Here is an 18,113-nt window from a genome sequence, read left to right as displayed (position 1 = left end):
AGCAGTTCCTTTTAGCTGAATTTTAATATTTATTTTTCTGTGTGTTTATAAGTGTTGTTTTGTGTGTAGTAGGATCACATGACTCGACTATTGACTGTTTGCATATAATTATTATAAATGGATTTTTATGTTCAGTGCTTTTACTTCATATGCAATTGTAATATCTTGTTGAAAGAAGGTCAAAAATAAATGGATTTGTGCAGTGCTTAATTAACTTTGCTTTGTTTACTGAGAAAGGGGAGGCCGGAATGTGACACCTCTGAAAAAGGGGAGGATCTGAGCAATGATTATGTTTATAGGAAAGGGGCGAAATTAGTGACAGAGCCAGAGGGTACCGGGTTGAGCAATACTTGTGTGTTCGAGAAATAAGGGGTGAATTTGACAGAGTTTGAACAAAGCTTCAGAATGGCTACTGAACAAGATTCAGAGTGAGTGAACATGTAGACTATAATTACTACTCATGGTAGCACCTTGTGATTGCATGGAGGGAGGCTCATTCCATTAGTAGAGTCAGAGCAGGCTATGATCAGAGGTGGAACACTGTACAGCAAAGTGACAGCTGGATATGTGCATGGTGTCACTTGTATAAACTATATACACATATCAAGTAATTCTCTGTATGACTGACCCCCCAACCATCTATTTTGTACAGTGCTCAAAAGAAGCTAGCCAGGGACTTATGGCAGGCTGTAGACAATAATGACGTTACCAAAGTTAGGTCCCTGTTGGGACAGGGGGCAGACCCCAACCACCAGCTCTACTGGAGTGACGAGTGGGCGGTTAAGCCTCCATTACACAAGGCTTGCTGGAAGGGCTACCTTGAGATTGTGAAGACACTTGTTACTCATGGAGCTCGTACTGATAAAGGTGATAGGATTGACATGACTCCACTTCACTGGGCATGCTGGGGAGGTCATAAAGAGGTGGTGCAGTACTTGAAGGAGGTCGGGTGTAGCACTGGTAAGTAGTCATTATAATTATTTGTGTATTGTAATTGTTTCTCCATATCATTATGGTATCTGAATTATATACATGTACTGTGTAGCAATATCAATTGTGTCAGTAATTTCGCGTAGTATAATAATTATTTGCGATGTAGTAGTCGTAGCACTGGTAAGTAGTCGTTGTGTATGTGAAGTTTCATACCATGCATACAGTGGAAAGTTTAATAGTGTTACATTTCAATTTCGAATAATTATTTGCAATGTACGTACACTTGTTTGAAATACATAAACATTTGCTATACGGTTGCCATAGTAATATCTGTTAAAAATATATGTGATAGTTGAACTTTGTTCCACAACAGATGTGAGGGATAATTATAACATGACTCCTCTTCACTGGGCTTGTGTGAGAGGAAGTAAAGACCTAGTACAGTATCTGGTGGAGGAGCTAAAGATGGATGTTGGTGAGATTTAGTGTGCGCTTCGGATATCTCTGTATTTCGTTCCCATGCTTCTCTAAGACAAAGAGTCTACTAACATAATTATCTCACCCAGCTGGTGTAATTACTGACCATTTAAGATGCTTGTTTCTATATTGTCGAATGGTAGGTTCATATGGAATACTGCAAACCACTCTACGTATATTGTCATTGGCTTCTCATTTCCCCCAATCCTAGACAGTGACAATGTCTATAACTGTGTACACTAATAACAACATACCCAGGGATAATGGACCAGCATGACTAACACTGTATGATACTTAATTAAGCCGGGCATTTCTGTATGCTCTTTAGAAATCCCATACCTAATTTCCACAAACAGTGGTGTATCAAGCTCAAATTTGGCGCACCAATAGAACAAGGCATGCCCTTTCCTATGCTACCTTTACTTTCTCTATGTACGACAAGTGGTTGTGGTACAATGACATGTTTGGTCCATCTTGACCACTATACACGTACGTACATGGCTGAAGTTAAACTCGTCACTAGAAATCCCATACCTAACTTCCGCACACAGTCGTGTATCACGTTCAAACTTTGTATACCAATATTAATAAGACCAACTATTTCTATTTGTATAGTCTTGTTTTATTTTTCCGCAATTTTGAGTCTATAGTCTATAATAACATATCTCACTTAATTATTGAGTATATTGAGGATCACCACACACAGATGTGAGGAACAGGTGGGGCCTAACACCACTGCACGAGGCTTGTGAGAGAGGACATATACAACTAGTGAAATACCTAGTTGAGGAGGGCAAGTGTGATGTTGGTGAGTGATTTCCGTAGTGGGTACTGTTTCATTAGATCCTCTGATAGACAACCCGTGAATATATTAATGTGGTTCAATGTGCATGTAATGAAACAATCAGTGTACCGGCAGTTGTATCGTCATGGCAACTGCAATACAATACACTGTTAGTACATGATAATAAAATAATGTAGTCATCCTGCATGGTAATGGTAATGGTCAATGCTGTCAGTACTACTACAAGATCTCTATCCCTCACCTGTCTAGATGTGACTGATAATGGTGGCGAGACTCCTCTTGACAGTGCAGTACGGTATGGTCGCACTGAAGTTGCTGACTATCTCAAGTCTGTAGTCTCCACTCCTGAACCAGGTATTGTGTCACTAGAAATCCCATACCTAATTTCCACAAATATTAGTATAGCAAGTTCAAACTTGGCACACCAATAGAGCAAGCCATGCCGGTTCCATTGATACCTTCAATGTTTTTGTAGGACAAGTGGTTGTGGTACAATTACACGTTTTGTAGACCCCAATAATACCTGGAATGTTAGTAGCTCCCACGCACATTCCATTCTACTTCTTGGCCTATAAATACATCGATCACTAGCACTTGTGTGGGTGCGTCTACTGTTATATAAATCGGAGAGTTTTCTGAATCACTATTGCAATATATTATAATGTACTTTATGTGTTACATGACATAATTATTATGCCTCGGTGCGCATGCGCAAGCGAGGTATGCGGTAGTGTGTGTGTGTGTGTGTGTGGATCGCTACAGCTGCTCTAGGTGTGCAAGTAAGAGTTTCTATAGGCGTCTAGTCATGTTTTCTTGGATTTTTATTTGTGAATTTGCAAAATAATGCTTGGTTCTCGAGTTATGCCTAGTTTTGCTTACTTGGAATGCCTTTTCAGAAGAGCACGTAGCCAAACTTGTTTGCTAGTGCATATATTCGAGTTCATATGGTGTATCAAGGTCAAATTTTGCACATCAATAGAGCAAGCTATGCCGGTTCCATTGATACCTTCAATGTTTTCGTAAGACAAATGGTTGTGGTACAATTACACGTTTTGTAGACCCCAATAATACCTGTGGTAGAATGTGGAATAGACCAACCAAGCTGTGTAAACTGTTAGCAAAAAAACCACATCCTCTGTGTGTGTGTGTGTGTGTGTGTGTGTGTGTGTGTGTGTGTGTGTGTGTGTGTGGGGTGTGTGTGTGTGTGTGTGTGTGTGTGTGAGTGTGTGTGTGTGTGTGTGAGTGTGTGTGAGTGTGTGTGTGTGTGTTTGTGTTTGAGGGTATTCAAACGGAATGCTCACTTAAATTAATCTTTAAAAAGGTTGGCATCTGATGTCCTAATATTTAGGTATAGTAAACTTAGTGGTGGATCTTTGAGACCTTGTATTATCCTATCTATAGTTAGGCAAGCAAAAAGCAAAAACAAAAAAAGGAAAAGAGAACAAAAGAGCAAACAGCACAAAACTATGCATACAGATAGAAAAAGCAAACAGATGCCCGACCTTGAGAGTCGAGAATGATGGGTTAAAGAGTCTTTAACGGTGCACCAACCCTCCCCATTCATCTGTTGCATTCAGAACAACTAGTATACTGAATAATTATTGTAATATTGACTTGGGGCCATGCTGATTGTAAGCTATATTCACATTTTAGGTATGAGGCTGACATAAAGTATAGAACTTGTCTTAGACTTGATATTGGCTGCTGTAATACTTCAACTTAGCTTGTGCATGGCTTGTGTCAGCTAAATCTGACCTTGAGGGAGGCTTAATTTATAAGGCCTAGGAACAGGCCTGTATTGTCTGGGCCAAGTTTTGTGGTGGTAGTATCTGATAATGGGGATGGGTCTATGTGGTTTTTCTATAGGTGGCAAGCACAAAACAATCATTAACCTCTAATTTTGGTTCTTAGAAATTAGCAGAAGGTATTAGTCAAAATAAATAGATAGTAGTGTGTGTGTGTGTGCGTGCGTGTGTGTGTGTGTGTGTGTGTGTGTGTGGGTGTGTGTGGGTGTGTGTGTGTGTGTGTATGTGTGTGTGTGTGTGTGTTTGTGGGTGTGTTTGTGGGTGTGTGGGTGTGTGTGTTTGTGGGTGTGTGTGTGGGTGTGTGGGTGTGTGTTTGTGGGTGTGTGTGTTTGTGGGTGTGTGTGTGTGTGTGTGTGTGTGTGTGTGTGTGGGTGTGTGTGTGGGTGGGTGGGTGGGTGGGTGTGTGTGTGTGTGGGTGTGTTTGTGGGTGGGTGTGTTTGTGGGTGTGTGGGTGTGTGGGTGTGTGTGTTTGTGGGTGTGTGTGTTTGTGGGTGTGTGTGTGTGTGGGTGTGTGTGTGTGTGTGTGTGTGGGTGGGTGGGTGGGTGGGTGTGTGTGTGTGTAGACCGCTACAGCTGCTCTAGGATCAATGAAGTGCAAGTAAGAGTTTCTATAGGCTTCTAGTCATGTTTACTTGGATTTTAATTCGTGGATTTTAAAAATAATGCTTGGTTCTCGAGTTATGCCTTACTTGGAATGCCTTTTCAGAAGAGCATGTAGCCAAACTTGTCCATGGAGTGTTGCTACTCTACTTAGTAGTTAGCTCTGCACTAGAACGCTAGCTATTGGTAGCTGCAAGAGTGAGAAGAGAGCTGCAAGGCTCTGCTGATGCTGCCACTATAATTTTATATAGCATCGATCGTTTTTAACAACAATCATGGTCGATCATTACCCACTCTTTGAGTTTCCCTATATTCTGAGTAAAATTGCAAAAATGATATAATGTGTGTATAAGCTATTGCTAGTAGCTTTATTTGTTATGTTGTTTGACACCTCCACCGAGGCATCAGCACCCGCTGTGCTTTCATTATTACTGTACACCTCAGATACTCCAAATAGTTCCGAACAACTTCCTTCCACTTCTTCAAAGGATGATCCTAACCTAACCTCATCAAGTGAGTAATAATATTATGAAGTATCAATCAGTGGTACGTTTAAATTAAGAGAAGTGGGCGTGCTGCTCAGACTCAGTCAAAATCATACTGTAGCTATTTTTTAGAGCTGCCGTTCATGTGTAAATTGATACAGCCTCACACTTTTAAACGTTCCCTAGTATACATAGTGAGTTGCATGCCGTCTTCTCTTTATACACACACGCTTTGTGTAATGCTGAAAACACGTTAACACTATAATAATACTCATAACCCTGTGATTGAAAGGGTTTACTGCATGTACGCCCATATATGGAGTTAGGGTTTACGAATACATTATTTTATTGTGTTTATTCTTCATGCCTCGATGTTTACTATGGCTCTTAACCACTTTTTGTTAATTAGATTTTAACTAGTGCAAATATTCGAGTTTATGGCTAGTTTTTTTGCCTCCTTGGAGTAGAATCTTTAGTCTCAGTTTAGACGCAATAGTGTCCCTGCAATAGAGCGAAGATATTTTTAGTAGCCAGGGTGATAAAAGAGCTGCCACCAGCAATAATTGCATCAAATGTACTGTCTACCACGTCTGTCTACCACGTGTTGTTGTTTTGAACTTTGAACTTTTAGAATCCTTTTAGCAAGTCAATCATTTCCTACCCCGAGGCCATAGCAATTTATTTGATACGGCCTCTTGTTTAGATGTTGCCCAGTACATATAGCCCACTTCTCTTTATACGCTATAATTATATAGCTAGCTAGCTTGAGACAGAGGTTAGGTTTGTTACAGCTGCTCTTCACAGCTCTCTTAATAGAGCCTACGTTAGTGTTATATGGGCGTGGTCCGTCCATCGATGGAGGCTAGTGTCAGCTTTTCAGTCCATTATACTGATACCAGACCCTCTTCCTTGGAGGTGAAGTGGACGTGGGGACGAGGATAGCTAAAGCACCACCCACCTCCCTATTGATTGCATTGCATGAATTCACTTTTACCTGTTTTGTGAGTTAGTGCTGCCTCCGTTGTGAATAGCAGTGCTGTCGGGTAGTAAGTAGTGGTATTTCAGCGTAACCTTAAAGCACCACCCACCTCCCTATTGATGACATTGCTCTCACATTTGACTTATTTATGGTATTTTGTGGTATGAATTCCTGAGGGTTAGTGCTGCCTCCGTTGTGAATGTGTTGCTTCGTGACAACCTGTTATGCCGCATAGATGCTCAAATGTCATTGGTTGCTACTAGGAACCCAGTATATGAGGCATGCAAGACTATTACGCACTATCAGCATTAAAATGTGATGCCCTCGTGATGTACTGCTCTTGCTCTCGTGCTCTATAGTTGTATTAGCAGTACATCCCTCGTGCATGAGTAATAACATATACAATAGCCGTCAGAATAAAGTTCCTGTACCGTTTGCATGGCACGTCACGTCACGTTGTCGTTTTTACGCAAACAGAAAATGTCTTGTCAACTGGAATTGAACGCACATGTTTTATTCGTATACGCACCGTGATTACGATTTGTTGTACAATTTTAAAACGGTTGAAAGTGTGTCTGAGTCAGTAACAATTAACAGGACACAAAGAATCTGAGAATGAAGCAACTTGGCAGCTAACCTTGTCATTGTAGTATCATATGCAGATAGTATCATGGAATGCTCACTTCACTTACTGTGTACTTTGTTTTAATATTGTCATTGTCATTGTCAGACTATAATTTTATTAAGAAATTGAGTATTACAGCACATGATCACTTTATTGACTGTGAACCATTTCATTCATCACTTGATATCATCGATGGAGGCTAGTGTCAGCATTTTAGTCCATTATACTGATACCAGACCCTCTTCTTTGGAGGTGAAGTGGACGTGGGGACGAGGATAGCTAAAGCACCACCCACCTTCCTATTGATTGCATTGCATGAACTCACTTTTACCTGTTTTGTGAGTTAGCTGCCTCCGTTGTGAATAGCAGTGCTGTCGGGTAGTAAGTAGTGGTATTTTAGCGTAACCTTAAAGCACCACCCACCTCCCTATTGATGGCATTGATCTCACTTTTAACTTATTTGTGGTATTTTGTGGTATGAATTCCTGAGGGTTAGTGCTGCCTCCGTTGTGAATTTGTTGCTTCGTGGCAACCTGTTGTGCACTTTTTGTGCTTACCATATAGCGGGTAATTTTCGTGAGGTAAAAAATTCGTTTATTTGGTGATTTTTGTGAGTAAAAATTTCGTGGAGGTCAGCTTGCCAACGAAAATATTTGCCCCACGAAAAGTACCCTCTGCATGTATGGTAATCAGATTGCGATTATTGTAATACCTCACTTTACAATGATAAAAACATTTTACACCCAAAATATTAATCCTCAGCATCAAGTCTCTGTATGTGTGTGTCATGCCTCAATATAAATATGAACTGCACTATCATTATGTCAAGCCATGTGTAAATGCAACGTACGCTAGCTATAGCTGGTATTAATTGAGACTTCACGTAACGTGTCATGCAGTGGATGTGTGGTGTTGATGATGGTCATTTAGTTTGCTAGTTTGTGATCCTTGGAATGTGAATAATTATTGCATACCATTATTATGCTTCATCATAGGCTGCGGCTATAATTTATACATTTTGCTGGTTTTGTTATCAAAAGTTCTGCTCTGAGAAAGTATTTGTGAAGCACTAACAAGCTGCTACCTGTACCCAGTAGCTACGTACATGTATCTAGCTGCTAGTACTAATATTTTGTTTGGCTGCCTCGTCCAGAAATGCTAGAGTCAAAGTTCACTGTATGCATGAGGCTACTATTTGAGAGCGGCTACTCATTTTGCTAGCAAAGGAGGCTATACTATTGAGAGCGGCCTCTGATCGAGCATATACGGTATAATTATGTGTAGAGGTTAATTGCAGAAGATGATAACTATAGAGGGTATTATAGATGACTTCTTTTTGAAAGTGAATATGAACTGTGACTGATACTGTGCATACGTATATACTGGGTACTTTTTCAAGGGGCATACGCGTGAATCACTTGGTGAGAGGCTCATGCAGAGGACTCATAATTAGAAACCTGCCATTTCATTACGTATACGTATTGCTGACACTTCCTACTGCATACGTATACAGATCTTCTAGTCTCAGGACACCGCAAAAGATTATTGGGTTCAGGTGAAGAAGTTGAAACTCTGTTAAAGCGTCCAAAGAGTGATGTCACTGTACAAGGTATATGATCTATTATCATTACAGTTTAGACTGTCAGCTTCATAGTCAGAATGTCAACTAGCGACTCCACACACAACCATCGAGTCAGGTGTATCATACAGATAGTGTGGTCAGCTACTATAATTATATTACCTGTATATGATTGCATGTGCGTTGTTATTTTTAGAACGTATCTCTATAGTTCAACCACATGAGACGATAGTGACAGCGACCGCAGCTCAGTTAAGTCAAGAGTGCTCGAATGAAGCTCTTCTCCAGTTGTCTACTGAGATTGCTGGCTATGACACATACAAGCACAGGCTGGGCCTCAGTGATGCTGAGATTGGTGCTATCGATCAGATCATTGTTAATATCCCTGGGAGATTTCACGCTGCTCTAAAGAAGTGGAAGAGTAAAAGCATCATTCTTGACAATCCATCCAATTCAACAGCTACTTACGATCGGTTAGTGGAAATTGCTACAAAAAATGAGGACGGAAAGGCAGTTCGCAGCATTCACAAGGCCTGTGTGGAGCATACCAGTGAGTTACCTAGTGAATCATCACTTTGACCGGCCATTATCTTTGTGAGCTTGGTCGTGTATAATTATAGTGCCACGGTATAGTGAATTGTAAATGTTGGCGACATAATTATGATTGTACTGTCAATGTCATTGGTATATAGCTCTCTCCTTGCATGTTTCCACGCTTTTTGGTGCTTTCCCTGCATACCCAATCCTATAACTTTTCACATTGCAAGTGCATGTGTTTGTTGGAACTTGATTTCTAGTGTGAAGGGATTAAGCTTATAAGGGAACCACTTGGGAATGATGCGATGAGCGGCTATATAGGGGAGGCTAGCTTGTTCGCTGTAAAAGCTGGCATGCGCAAAGTAATCACGCGTGACATTATATAGTCGTTCAGTATAATATTATAGTCTAAAGTGGTTGAGTGTATAGCCTTACAGTTGTATTGTGTACATACATAGTCTCGTATGTGGTGTACAGTTCAGAGTATTATAAGCTACTATGTGCGTTACATTGTCATTGTAAGGTACTTTGATCTGTACAGTTCAACCACATGAGACGATAGTGATAGCGACTGCCGCTCAGTTGAGTAGTGAGTGCTCGGATGAAGCTCTTCTCCAGTTGTCTACTGAGATTGCTGGCTATGACAGATACAAGCTCAGGCTGGGCCTCAGTGATGCTGAGATTGACGCTATCGATAAGTGTCCTTCCATGGTTGATAATATCCCAGGAAAATTTCTCGCTGCTCTGAAGATGTGGAAGAGTAAAAGTATTCTCGAAATGTATCCACCAGCTACTTACAGTCGATTAGTGGAGATTGCTACAAAGATTGAGGATGGAGAGGCAGTTCGCAGCATTCACAAGGCCTGTGTGGAGCATGCCAGTGAGTTCACCTAATTGACTGACACTTTGATCATTAATTTCGTGAGCTTAATTCGTAGTACCATAGAGTGTATAATTATATATATAATTATAGCTGTAGTTGCTGACTCTTGTGTCTCCCTCCCTCCTCATGCGGTATTGCTGACATTTCCTACTGCATATGTATATACAGATCCTCTAGAGCGCAAAAGATTATTGGGATCAGGTGAAGAAGTTGAAACTCTGTCAAACCGTCTAAAACAAGGTATGATGAGACAGCATAATAAACATGATTACTAGTCAAAATTAATTAGAACGTATACATCTGGTTTTGGTGAAAATATGCAAACTTTAAGACCATTGCTTCTCATGTGCATGATTTTCCTCTCAATTGTGAATTCGTTTCATGGTTCACAGAATTTTGCTATACATAATTATGTAACCATGCATGGCCTTGATCTCTTTGTGTTTAAAAATAACATATTTTCGTATATCTATAGGAGAATCTCTTGTGGAAATCACTAACAAATCTATGAAGTTTAGCAATTTTGGAATTAAGATTTCTGTCCTGGAAAATTCGCTACCTGAAGGTATCGATACGTGTGTCTTACACATATCCTTTGAGTTATCCACTAACTTTGAGACTCCCGCTAACTCTGAACTAGTCAGTTCAATTTATCATATGAAATGTGAGCCCAAAGTGCAGTTTAAGAAGCCTCTCACCTTGGAAATACAACACTGTGCGAGTTTAAACTCTGGCCATCAACAAAGGCCTGTCTTTGCTCGAGCAACAGATCAAAGTAAAAAGTTTGAGATCCTGGAGGGTGGACACTTTCCTATTGGTGAACGCTATGGATCCATCCAGCTTACTCGTTTCTGTTGGTTTAGCATTTTAATTCGTAAAGTATTTGGCATTCCAACTGAGAAGATGTACAGTGCATTGCTGTTCAGAAAGAACTTGGCCCGTGACATAATTGACGTGAAATGTGTGGTATGTCAGGATCTAGCAACTCATGTACAGGTACGTTTCCCAGTAATAGATAAGGAAGCATAATACAATAATACGCCTACCATACAGTGTTACATAATTTATTTATGAGCTTTTATTAGTACAGGTAATTCGAGAGGAGCTAGAAGAAAAAGATAGATTTACAAAAGAAATGGATCTTGATGAAATTCAATTTGAAAATGCAGTGAAGATGGAGCTGCCTTCAGAGAACCCTGAGCTTTGGACTGTTGATAGAGTATCATCCACTGTGAGTTGTACTAGTAGAGAGACATGCATAGGCAGTATAATACCGTATATAGTGCTTAATTTTCGCGGATTTCGTGGCTTAGCAATCCCTACACGAAAATTGAAAATTGTTAGAATTATTAAAAGGCGGGGCTTCCGATAAGCAGTGATTCCACAAACATTGTGCAACGAAATGCTTTTAGAGGCCATTCTATGAAATATAAGTGCCTCGAAAATTTCGCGCTATACGGTATTAACAAGAGTATATATTATAGAGAAGAGAGTATCGAACGTAGGCACTGTACATCAGATGTATGCGGAGAGTAACGTGACTTCCTGTATCTGTCACAAGCTTGGAATTTGCACACTGACCAATCCAGTGTGGGTGATGTAATCTATCAAGAAAGTAGATTACATCACCCACACTTGGATTAGTCAGTGTGCAAATTCCAAGCTTGTGAGAGATACAGGAAATCACGTTACTCTCCGCATACAGATGTACAGTATGCCTACGTTTGATACTCTCTCTCTCTCATATACTCTTGGTATTAAGTATACATGCACTCTTGGGGAGGATAACATGCAAAAACAATGGACTGGTGTGACTGTTACATGTGTATATATTAATTACGTATATTATAATGCTTGGTTGTAGCTGTCCAGAGATCGAATTGAGCGATACTCAAAAGAGTTGGATTCTAATAGACGACCTGGAGTTGTTCCAGCCATCCATTGTAGATTTAACCTGAAGGCAATGTTTTGTTCTGAATCAGTAAACTTTTTGCTGATGAAAACCGATTTAGATGAAGAGAGCCATCATTTGACCCTACGTATTTCCTGTAAGTAATCTACTGGTATACATAATTGTATAGAAAATACTTTTCCTGTACATGTACCTGTCTGATACTTGTGTGCAACAAACCTTGATTAATTTTTAACGACATATTTTTCCTCAGTACCCCGCACTCTGGGAAGGAGTGACTCAACCACACAGAGAGGTCAGTTCATGTGTATAGTATTTCTGCCTCGAGGTGTAGCCGCACGAGGGATACGGTAAAGCTGACTGTGTGCATGTGTGTGTGTGTCTGTTCCAGCTGTAACTGCTCAACGGTTGCAATGCGACGAAAACTTAACAGCTTCTATATAATATTCTCTTGGATTTTGATTCGTGGATTAGCAAACTAAAGCTTCTTTCTCGAGTTATGGCTAGTTTGACTCGCGTTGAAGGCTGTTGCAGTCTTTTCAGAATGTTTCGTAGCATCATCTGTTCGCACAAAGTTTCTATTCGAATTAGAACTTGCAGACACACCCCTTATTCCTGGATGTAATGCGCATGCGCGCTCAATACCACGTGTAAGAGAATCCATTTTCAACCCTTCAGATCCTGGTAGAATCAATTTTCTTGGACTGCTTGTTATAGATACTATTAAAATACTTTCTGTGATTGAATTCTGACTTTAATATTTATCTCACAGACTACTGACTATTGCCTTTGAAAAAGGTGTGCTCCCACTGTTTGGCTACAGGCCATTATTTTAAGACGATCAGTACACTGTTAAAAATGTGGTGCTATTGTAACACCCAAAAGTGGGGTAAAACCATTGTACCAAATATGGCACTCATATATGGAGTTATTACAGCACCAGATTTTAGTGTTATTAAAACACTCATTTTGGAGTTGTAACAGCATGAAAATGTGCTGTACTTGCACTTTCTTGGAGTTACTGCAACTCCAAACTGTGTGTAACTTTTACAACTACACCTACAAGGTGTTATTAAAGCACTGGGGATGGGTGCTGCTGTTACTACAGGTACAGTTGTCATTGCTACTCTTCATGCAAAGCATAAAATATTGCATGCATGCTTATTGCACTTCTCGATAAGCTCATGCACTTGACTTAAATGACGTAACATAATTATAGCATGTGTATAATGATATGCATCACGATAGCATACAATAAAAGTATGAAGATATGTATACCTATAACCTCATAAAGTGTTTAATAACTACGACCACAATACACTAGGCAGTTCGGGACCTTAAAAATATAAAAATAAAAGGGTGCCATGCTGACATGCACGTGGGTACTAAAATGTCAAAAACATAGTACAAGAGTTTCATAGAATGAATCTACTTCATACACTTCTTTCTCTACGATGACGAAGTAGTTCATTGATCCAGATTCAATAGCACTTTTTCTACCTTGAACGAACGTTGCATGTCATCCACCTGCATGTACATATTATGATGGGATAAGAATGGGGCTCACAAAAACAGTAGGCAGTGATATAAGTGAGTAGGAGACAATTATTCAAATAAGCCGAAAGCCTAACACTTTAACAACTGTTGTCACCTCTTCCAAATATCCAGTGTGCATGCATTACTGTGTATAATTATATATGTATGATGACAGGGTTATTCTCGTTATAATAGGCATATACCCCCCACACAGGATGAATTCAAGGGCAACAGAAGAATCTGTTCTCAAGTATCAAGTATTTGTAACTGTTTATGCATTACATACGTGGAGCAGCAGCTTGACAAATATCATTTGTACTGCATCCTTCTTCTTACAGTATTATCTTCAGAACTGAATAAAAAAAAATGTATGTTTGAAGATATGGGTTTCTATTTACCATTAGATTGTGACTGCACCAGTGACTGCATAGTCTTCGACCAGCTCCTGTAGCTTAACATTGTTCTCCTTTGTTCGAATTCTTTCCAATTTACCTCAAAAGTAAATCTATAGGTATCTTTTCCTGTAATTTCAAAAAATTCTATTACTACTGCAAACATTTACAGCTATATGCTTGAACACAATAATGATTAATAGTGAACTTACATAGACATAATCGGTCAGTGGTGGATAGAAGGTAAGTATATATGCACATCTGTAACTGCTGGTCGATCATATCACTCCTGATAGCACCTTTGTTACGCTTTGTTTTTGGACTATTCCTTTTAAAGAGCAGTGGTTTATCTTTGGACAGATATTGAATCTCAATTTGCGACGCATATTCTTTAACCTCGTTTAAATAGCTCGACTCCATGAACCCTGCATGAAAAGAGTACCTATAGCTCTTACGATGCGATAATTTTGTAAGAAACAACCATTATCTTCTTGTCATTGGAAATTAATTTAACAATAATCGGAAGACAAAAATTATAATTATGATGATTTGTATGCAAATGTAGATACGTGCGAAAAACCAGTCTGACAGGAAAGTGTTCCTAACGCTCAACATACATCTAACTGACGGACACGTGCCCACAAAGCCCAACATATCAGACTGACAGACAAGTGCCCACAAAGCCCAACATATCAGACTGACGGACAGCTGCCCACTTAGCCCAACATATCAGACTGACGGACAGCTGCCCACAAAGCCCAACATATCAGACTGACAGACAGCTGCCCACAAAGCCCAACATATCAGACTGACGGACAGCTGCCCACAAATCCCAGCATATCAGACGGACGGACAGCTGCCCACAAAGTCCAACATATCAGACTGACGGACAGCTGCCCACAAAGCCCAGCATATCAGACGGACAGACAGCTGCCCACAAAGCCCAGCATATCAGACGGACGGACAGCTGCCCACAAAGCCCAACATATATCAGACTGACGGACAGCTGCCCACAAAGCCCAACATATCAGACTGACGGACAGCTGCCCACAAAGCCCAACAAGAATTATTATATAGTTACAATTATAGTAGTGAGTAGTAGACTTGCAGTCCTGTCTATGTCAAGCTTTTTAGCACAACAATGGTTTTGCAGCAACTTACTCTATAGTTCCGAGTCAAAGCAGTGTGCCATCTTGCAGTGTAGTACATCTAGCAACTTAGTCCATGTAGTACCAGAGCACAGTACAGAGCTAGAGTAGGCCTGGCGCCTTCGTACAGTTAAGGTGCACGCAGCTGTGTGCAGAGACTCTCATGCAGGCAGCTGTCTATCACAAGGTTCACGTGAGATCAGTGCTGCACGTCTACCACCCACGATTTTGTTTTGTTTATGTAGTCTTGGCTACCCACCACGCATTTGAGTCTGTGCTCATCAATTAATTATGATCATATCATCAGTGTATGCCCTTGCATGGAAGAGGGGAGGGGTGGGAGCAAAGTAAGAGTTAAATTTGCAGGGCAACTGTACGAGTAGAAAGAACACACTATAAGCCAGCTACTTTGCTAAATACAGGATGTATGATTTTTCAGACGATTGAATTGTTAATAATTATTGTTGGGCATTAATTTGTCCGTTAGCGTGACATGCACATAGTCTAGTCCTCAATAGATGTTGCAACTTCAAACACATAGTTTTACAGTAACTAATAATGATAACTAGTACTGGTTCATCACATAAGTTATAAATACTGAATAGCTAAAATATTGCCGGTACACTTGAAAAGTGCACTAATTTTTTCTTGGAAAGTTCCTCACAGGGCCGATTGTTCCGTCATCAGTACAAGTGTGCTGCTTCACCCCTGTATACATAATTACGCATGTGATTAGAATTTATACTGAATAAGTATAATAAATAAGGTGACTATAATTATGATCTACTTGCATGCTTGAATACAAAGGTATAATAATTATACCAGATTCAACTATTTTAATGGAACGGGTTTGTTATACTATATAAGCAACTATTTATTTACACATGCAACTACACGAATCATTATAGACTGGCCTTGATTTGCATGCAGGTGATTTGTAGAGGTGCTTACATTGCACCATGTATAGTGCTACAATCACACAATTCTTATTTGAGTAACACCATCTGGTGTATAGTTAGAGTAATATGATTTTAACAACTAGGTAAGTGCATGCACAACACTGTTTAAAATGTTCCACAAGCACTTTTAAGTGTATAATAGCACCCTTTATTGTTCTAGTAACACGTAGCAGTTACGACTGCACTCTTAGTGTTGTGATAGCACCATTAGGTGAGTGTTGGCATAGCACTTTGGGTGCTATTGTAACTACCCATTTTTAACAGTGTATATGCACTATTAACTGTGGACCCCCCTTTCTTGTGAAACAATCAAAGCAAATTGTCTTCTATAACACTCTAATACTTTTGAGCAAAAGCAAAAACATGGCAAGAGGCATTAAGTTCTGTTCTTTCTACTTATTACATAACCAGTGTACACATGCAGTGTTTACTTCCTCTGCCCCACAATGAAACAGAACTTTTACAACTGCCCAATTTCATTTACCATAATTAGTGTGAAGTAGCTTTAGGGGGCCACTTGTGTAAGTGCATGTGCATGTGATTACATTTACTATCGTATAGTGGGTAATTTTCGAGGAGTAAAATATTCGTTATTTCCGTGGGCACTGACTTCCTCCCTATAAAAAAAGTTTACCGGAACGCATGCCAGGCAGTACAGGCAATAAAGTCAGCCGACATTTTTACAGACAAAAATCACCGTTTTTGATTTGTCAATGAATGCCATGAATGTTTACCCCACGAATATTACCGACTATCTATCTTACTTCCAATAAACTAAGTTCTTATCATAATTCCATGTATCATAATCGGAAACCTTCAGCCTGGAAAATACATGATCTTGATTCCTACAGTCCCGGCATTCCCCATTAATATACACATTGCTATAATTATCGTAATTATTGTGCATTTTCAGATGCTTACTGTATTATGCAGTTGGTCATAAAACTGGCCATTTTCAATGCAATATGTACTTGTGTGTGTGTGTAGGATCATCACAAGAGGAACATCCTAGCAGAAATCAAAGAGGAGACACTGCACAACGGTCGTCCATTGTTCTGACTAGAGATGATATTCTAACAATTTGTGAAGGTCTCAAGAATGCCAGCAAAGACTGGTTCGATTTAGGGTTGGCTCTCGGAGTGAAGAATAATGATTTGGAAAACATTGAAGATGATTACCGCCATAACAAACGCCGCCTAATGAAGATGGTAACCAAGCGTCTTGAAGTCACTGATCCAGAGCATCCGATGACATGGCCTTACATATGTGAATGTCTAAGGAGGCCTACTGTTGAGCGTAACGATGTAGCCGAGGAAATTGAAGACAAGTATGTGAGGACAGCAACTGCAGTTGCTCATAGTGCCACCAATTGATCATGATAACCTGACAAGGTATGTGTGTTTGTAATCTGATTGTAGTCTAATCTGATGTTTTGTTCTCTATAACTTTGGTTGATTGTGCTGTGCTCATGCTTTCATACAGATACTGGAGTTGCTTGAAAGGGACGAATAAAGATGTCAAGTAAAGAAGCATGCAAGAATGTCAAGTAAAGAACTAACTCTGTGTTGACTATAAGTACTGACTATTATAATGCTCTGTGTTCTGTGTTTGATTATACCACCTTCTATTTTATAAAATTTCATTTCCAGCTTTCTAGTTTAGTGACCCTTTACCATTGTTGTTGGGTAAGGATCACTTCAGTTGCAGTTTCTTGTTACCCACGTGGCCTCCTCATGATCAGAGAGAGAGCTAGAGCTAGAATTTAATAGTGTCTGCAGGCATGAGCTGGAGGAGCACGCAGTCCAGTATTAGTGGATATGGTGGCTAGTCTGCAGAGGGAGCTGGACAATGCTAGGGTGAGTAGTGTCAGGTCTTATTGAGTGGACCCAGATACTCTATCTATAGACTAGCTCTCTAGCTCCCTTTGTTGTAATGTATGGTCCTCCATTGCCTACTCATACTAATGGAGTGTGTATGTGTGTGGTGTGTGATGAGTGGAGTGGGTGGTAGTGTACCTGCGTGCATGATGGTAGTCTATATTGTCTCCATAATTATTGTGTCCATCAATTCCTCAGCCCTACACAGGTACCCCTGAGTGAGGGGGTGGGCAGCATCATCCTGCATCATAACTTGTGAGAAATATAAAGGTTGATAAGAGGCTTGCATGTTCGTTATGTGTTCCATATACGTAGAGTGTATACGCAGTGTTGGGCTATGAAGATACGTATAATCATGTGTGTTATTGTTGGCTATAATACAAGTACGTGTATAATAACTATAGCCTGGGCTTATACAAGGTCAAGGTACCGCCCCCTCTAATGTAATTAAGACCACCACTTGCTCTCTACTAATAGTCCACTTGCGTATGCTTATTGCTAACCGTCAACTTTAACCTATACAGCTAACTTCCCTCCTCTCATCTATATGGTCCTCACAGCCTCTATGTTACGCTGGGGGA

The 18,113-nt window shown here is 40.0% G+C and overlaps 1 protein-coding gene and 1 long non-coding RNA gene across 4 annotated transcripts; one reads left to right on the top strand and one right to left on the bottom strand.

The window, feature by feature from the left end:
- Window positions 1-285: 285 nt before the first annotated feature.
- On the top strand, window positions 286-17,309 carry LOC135346411 (uncharacterized). Of its 3 annotated transcripts, XM_064544060.1 has the most exons (16): window positions 286-428; window positions 653-960; window positions 1,307-1,408; window positions 2,117-2,218; window positions 2,465-2,569; window positions 5,065-5,133; window positions 8,223-8,318; window positions 8,485-8,838; window positions 9,367-9,705; window positions 9,877-9,948; window positions 10,184-10,704; window positions 10,799-10,939; window positions 11,573-11,756; window positions 11,874-11,915; window positions 16,643-16,982; window positions 17,138-17,309. In XM_064544060.1, exons 1-16 carry the CDS (start codon window positions 406-408, stop codon window positions 17,178-17,180), a joined length of 2,841 nt encoding a protein of 946 aa, XP_064400130.1. In that variant the 5' UTR covers window positions 286-405; the 3' UTR covers window positions 17,181-17,309. The 3 variants fall into 3 exon arrangements, with proteins under 3 accessions (XP_064400130.1, XP_064400201.1, XP_064400277.1); XM_064544131.1 differs by lacking the exon at window positions 1,307-1,408 and having other exon boundaries at window positions 16,643-17,046; XM_064544207.1 differs by lacking the exons at window positions 16,643-16,982; window positions 17,138-17,309 and adding an exon at window positions 13,371-13,721.
- On the bottom strand, window positions 12,482-15,930 carry LOC135348186 (uncharacterized). The gene is made up of 5 exons (XR_010398670.1): window positions 14,710-15,930; window positions 13,761-13,973; window positions 13,555-13,677; window positions 13,443-13,508; window positions 12,482-13,147 (listed from the first exon to the last, which is right to left on the bottom strand). It is a non-coding gene; the product is annotated as an uncharacterized LOC135348186 (long non-coding RNA).
- Window positions 17,310-18,113: the final 804 nt, after the last annotated feature.

The sequence above is a fragment of the Halichondria panicea genome, chromosome 1 (assembly GCF_963675165.1).
Source record: "Halichondria panicea chromosome 1, odHalPani1.1, whole genome shotgun sequence".
Lineage (NCBI taxonomy): Eukaryota > Metazoa > Porifera > Demospongiae > Suberitida > Halichondriidae > Halichondria > Halichondria panicea.
The sequence above is the reverse complement of the archived record's forward strand: the minus strand, read 5'-3'. Positions and strand labels throughout refer to the sequence as shown.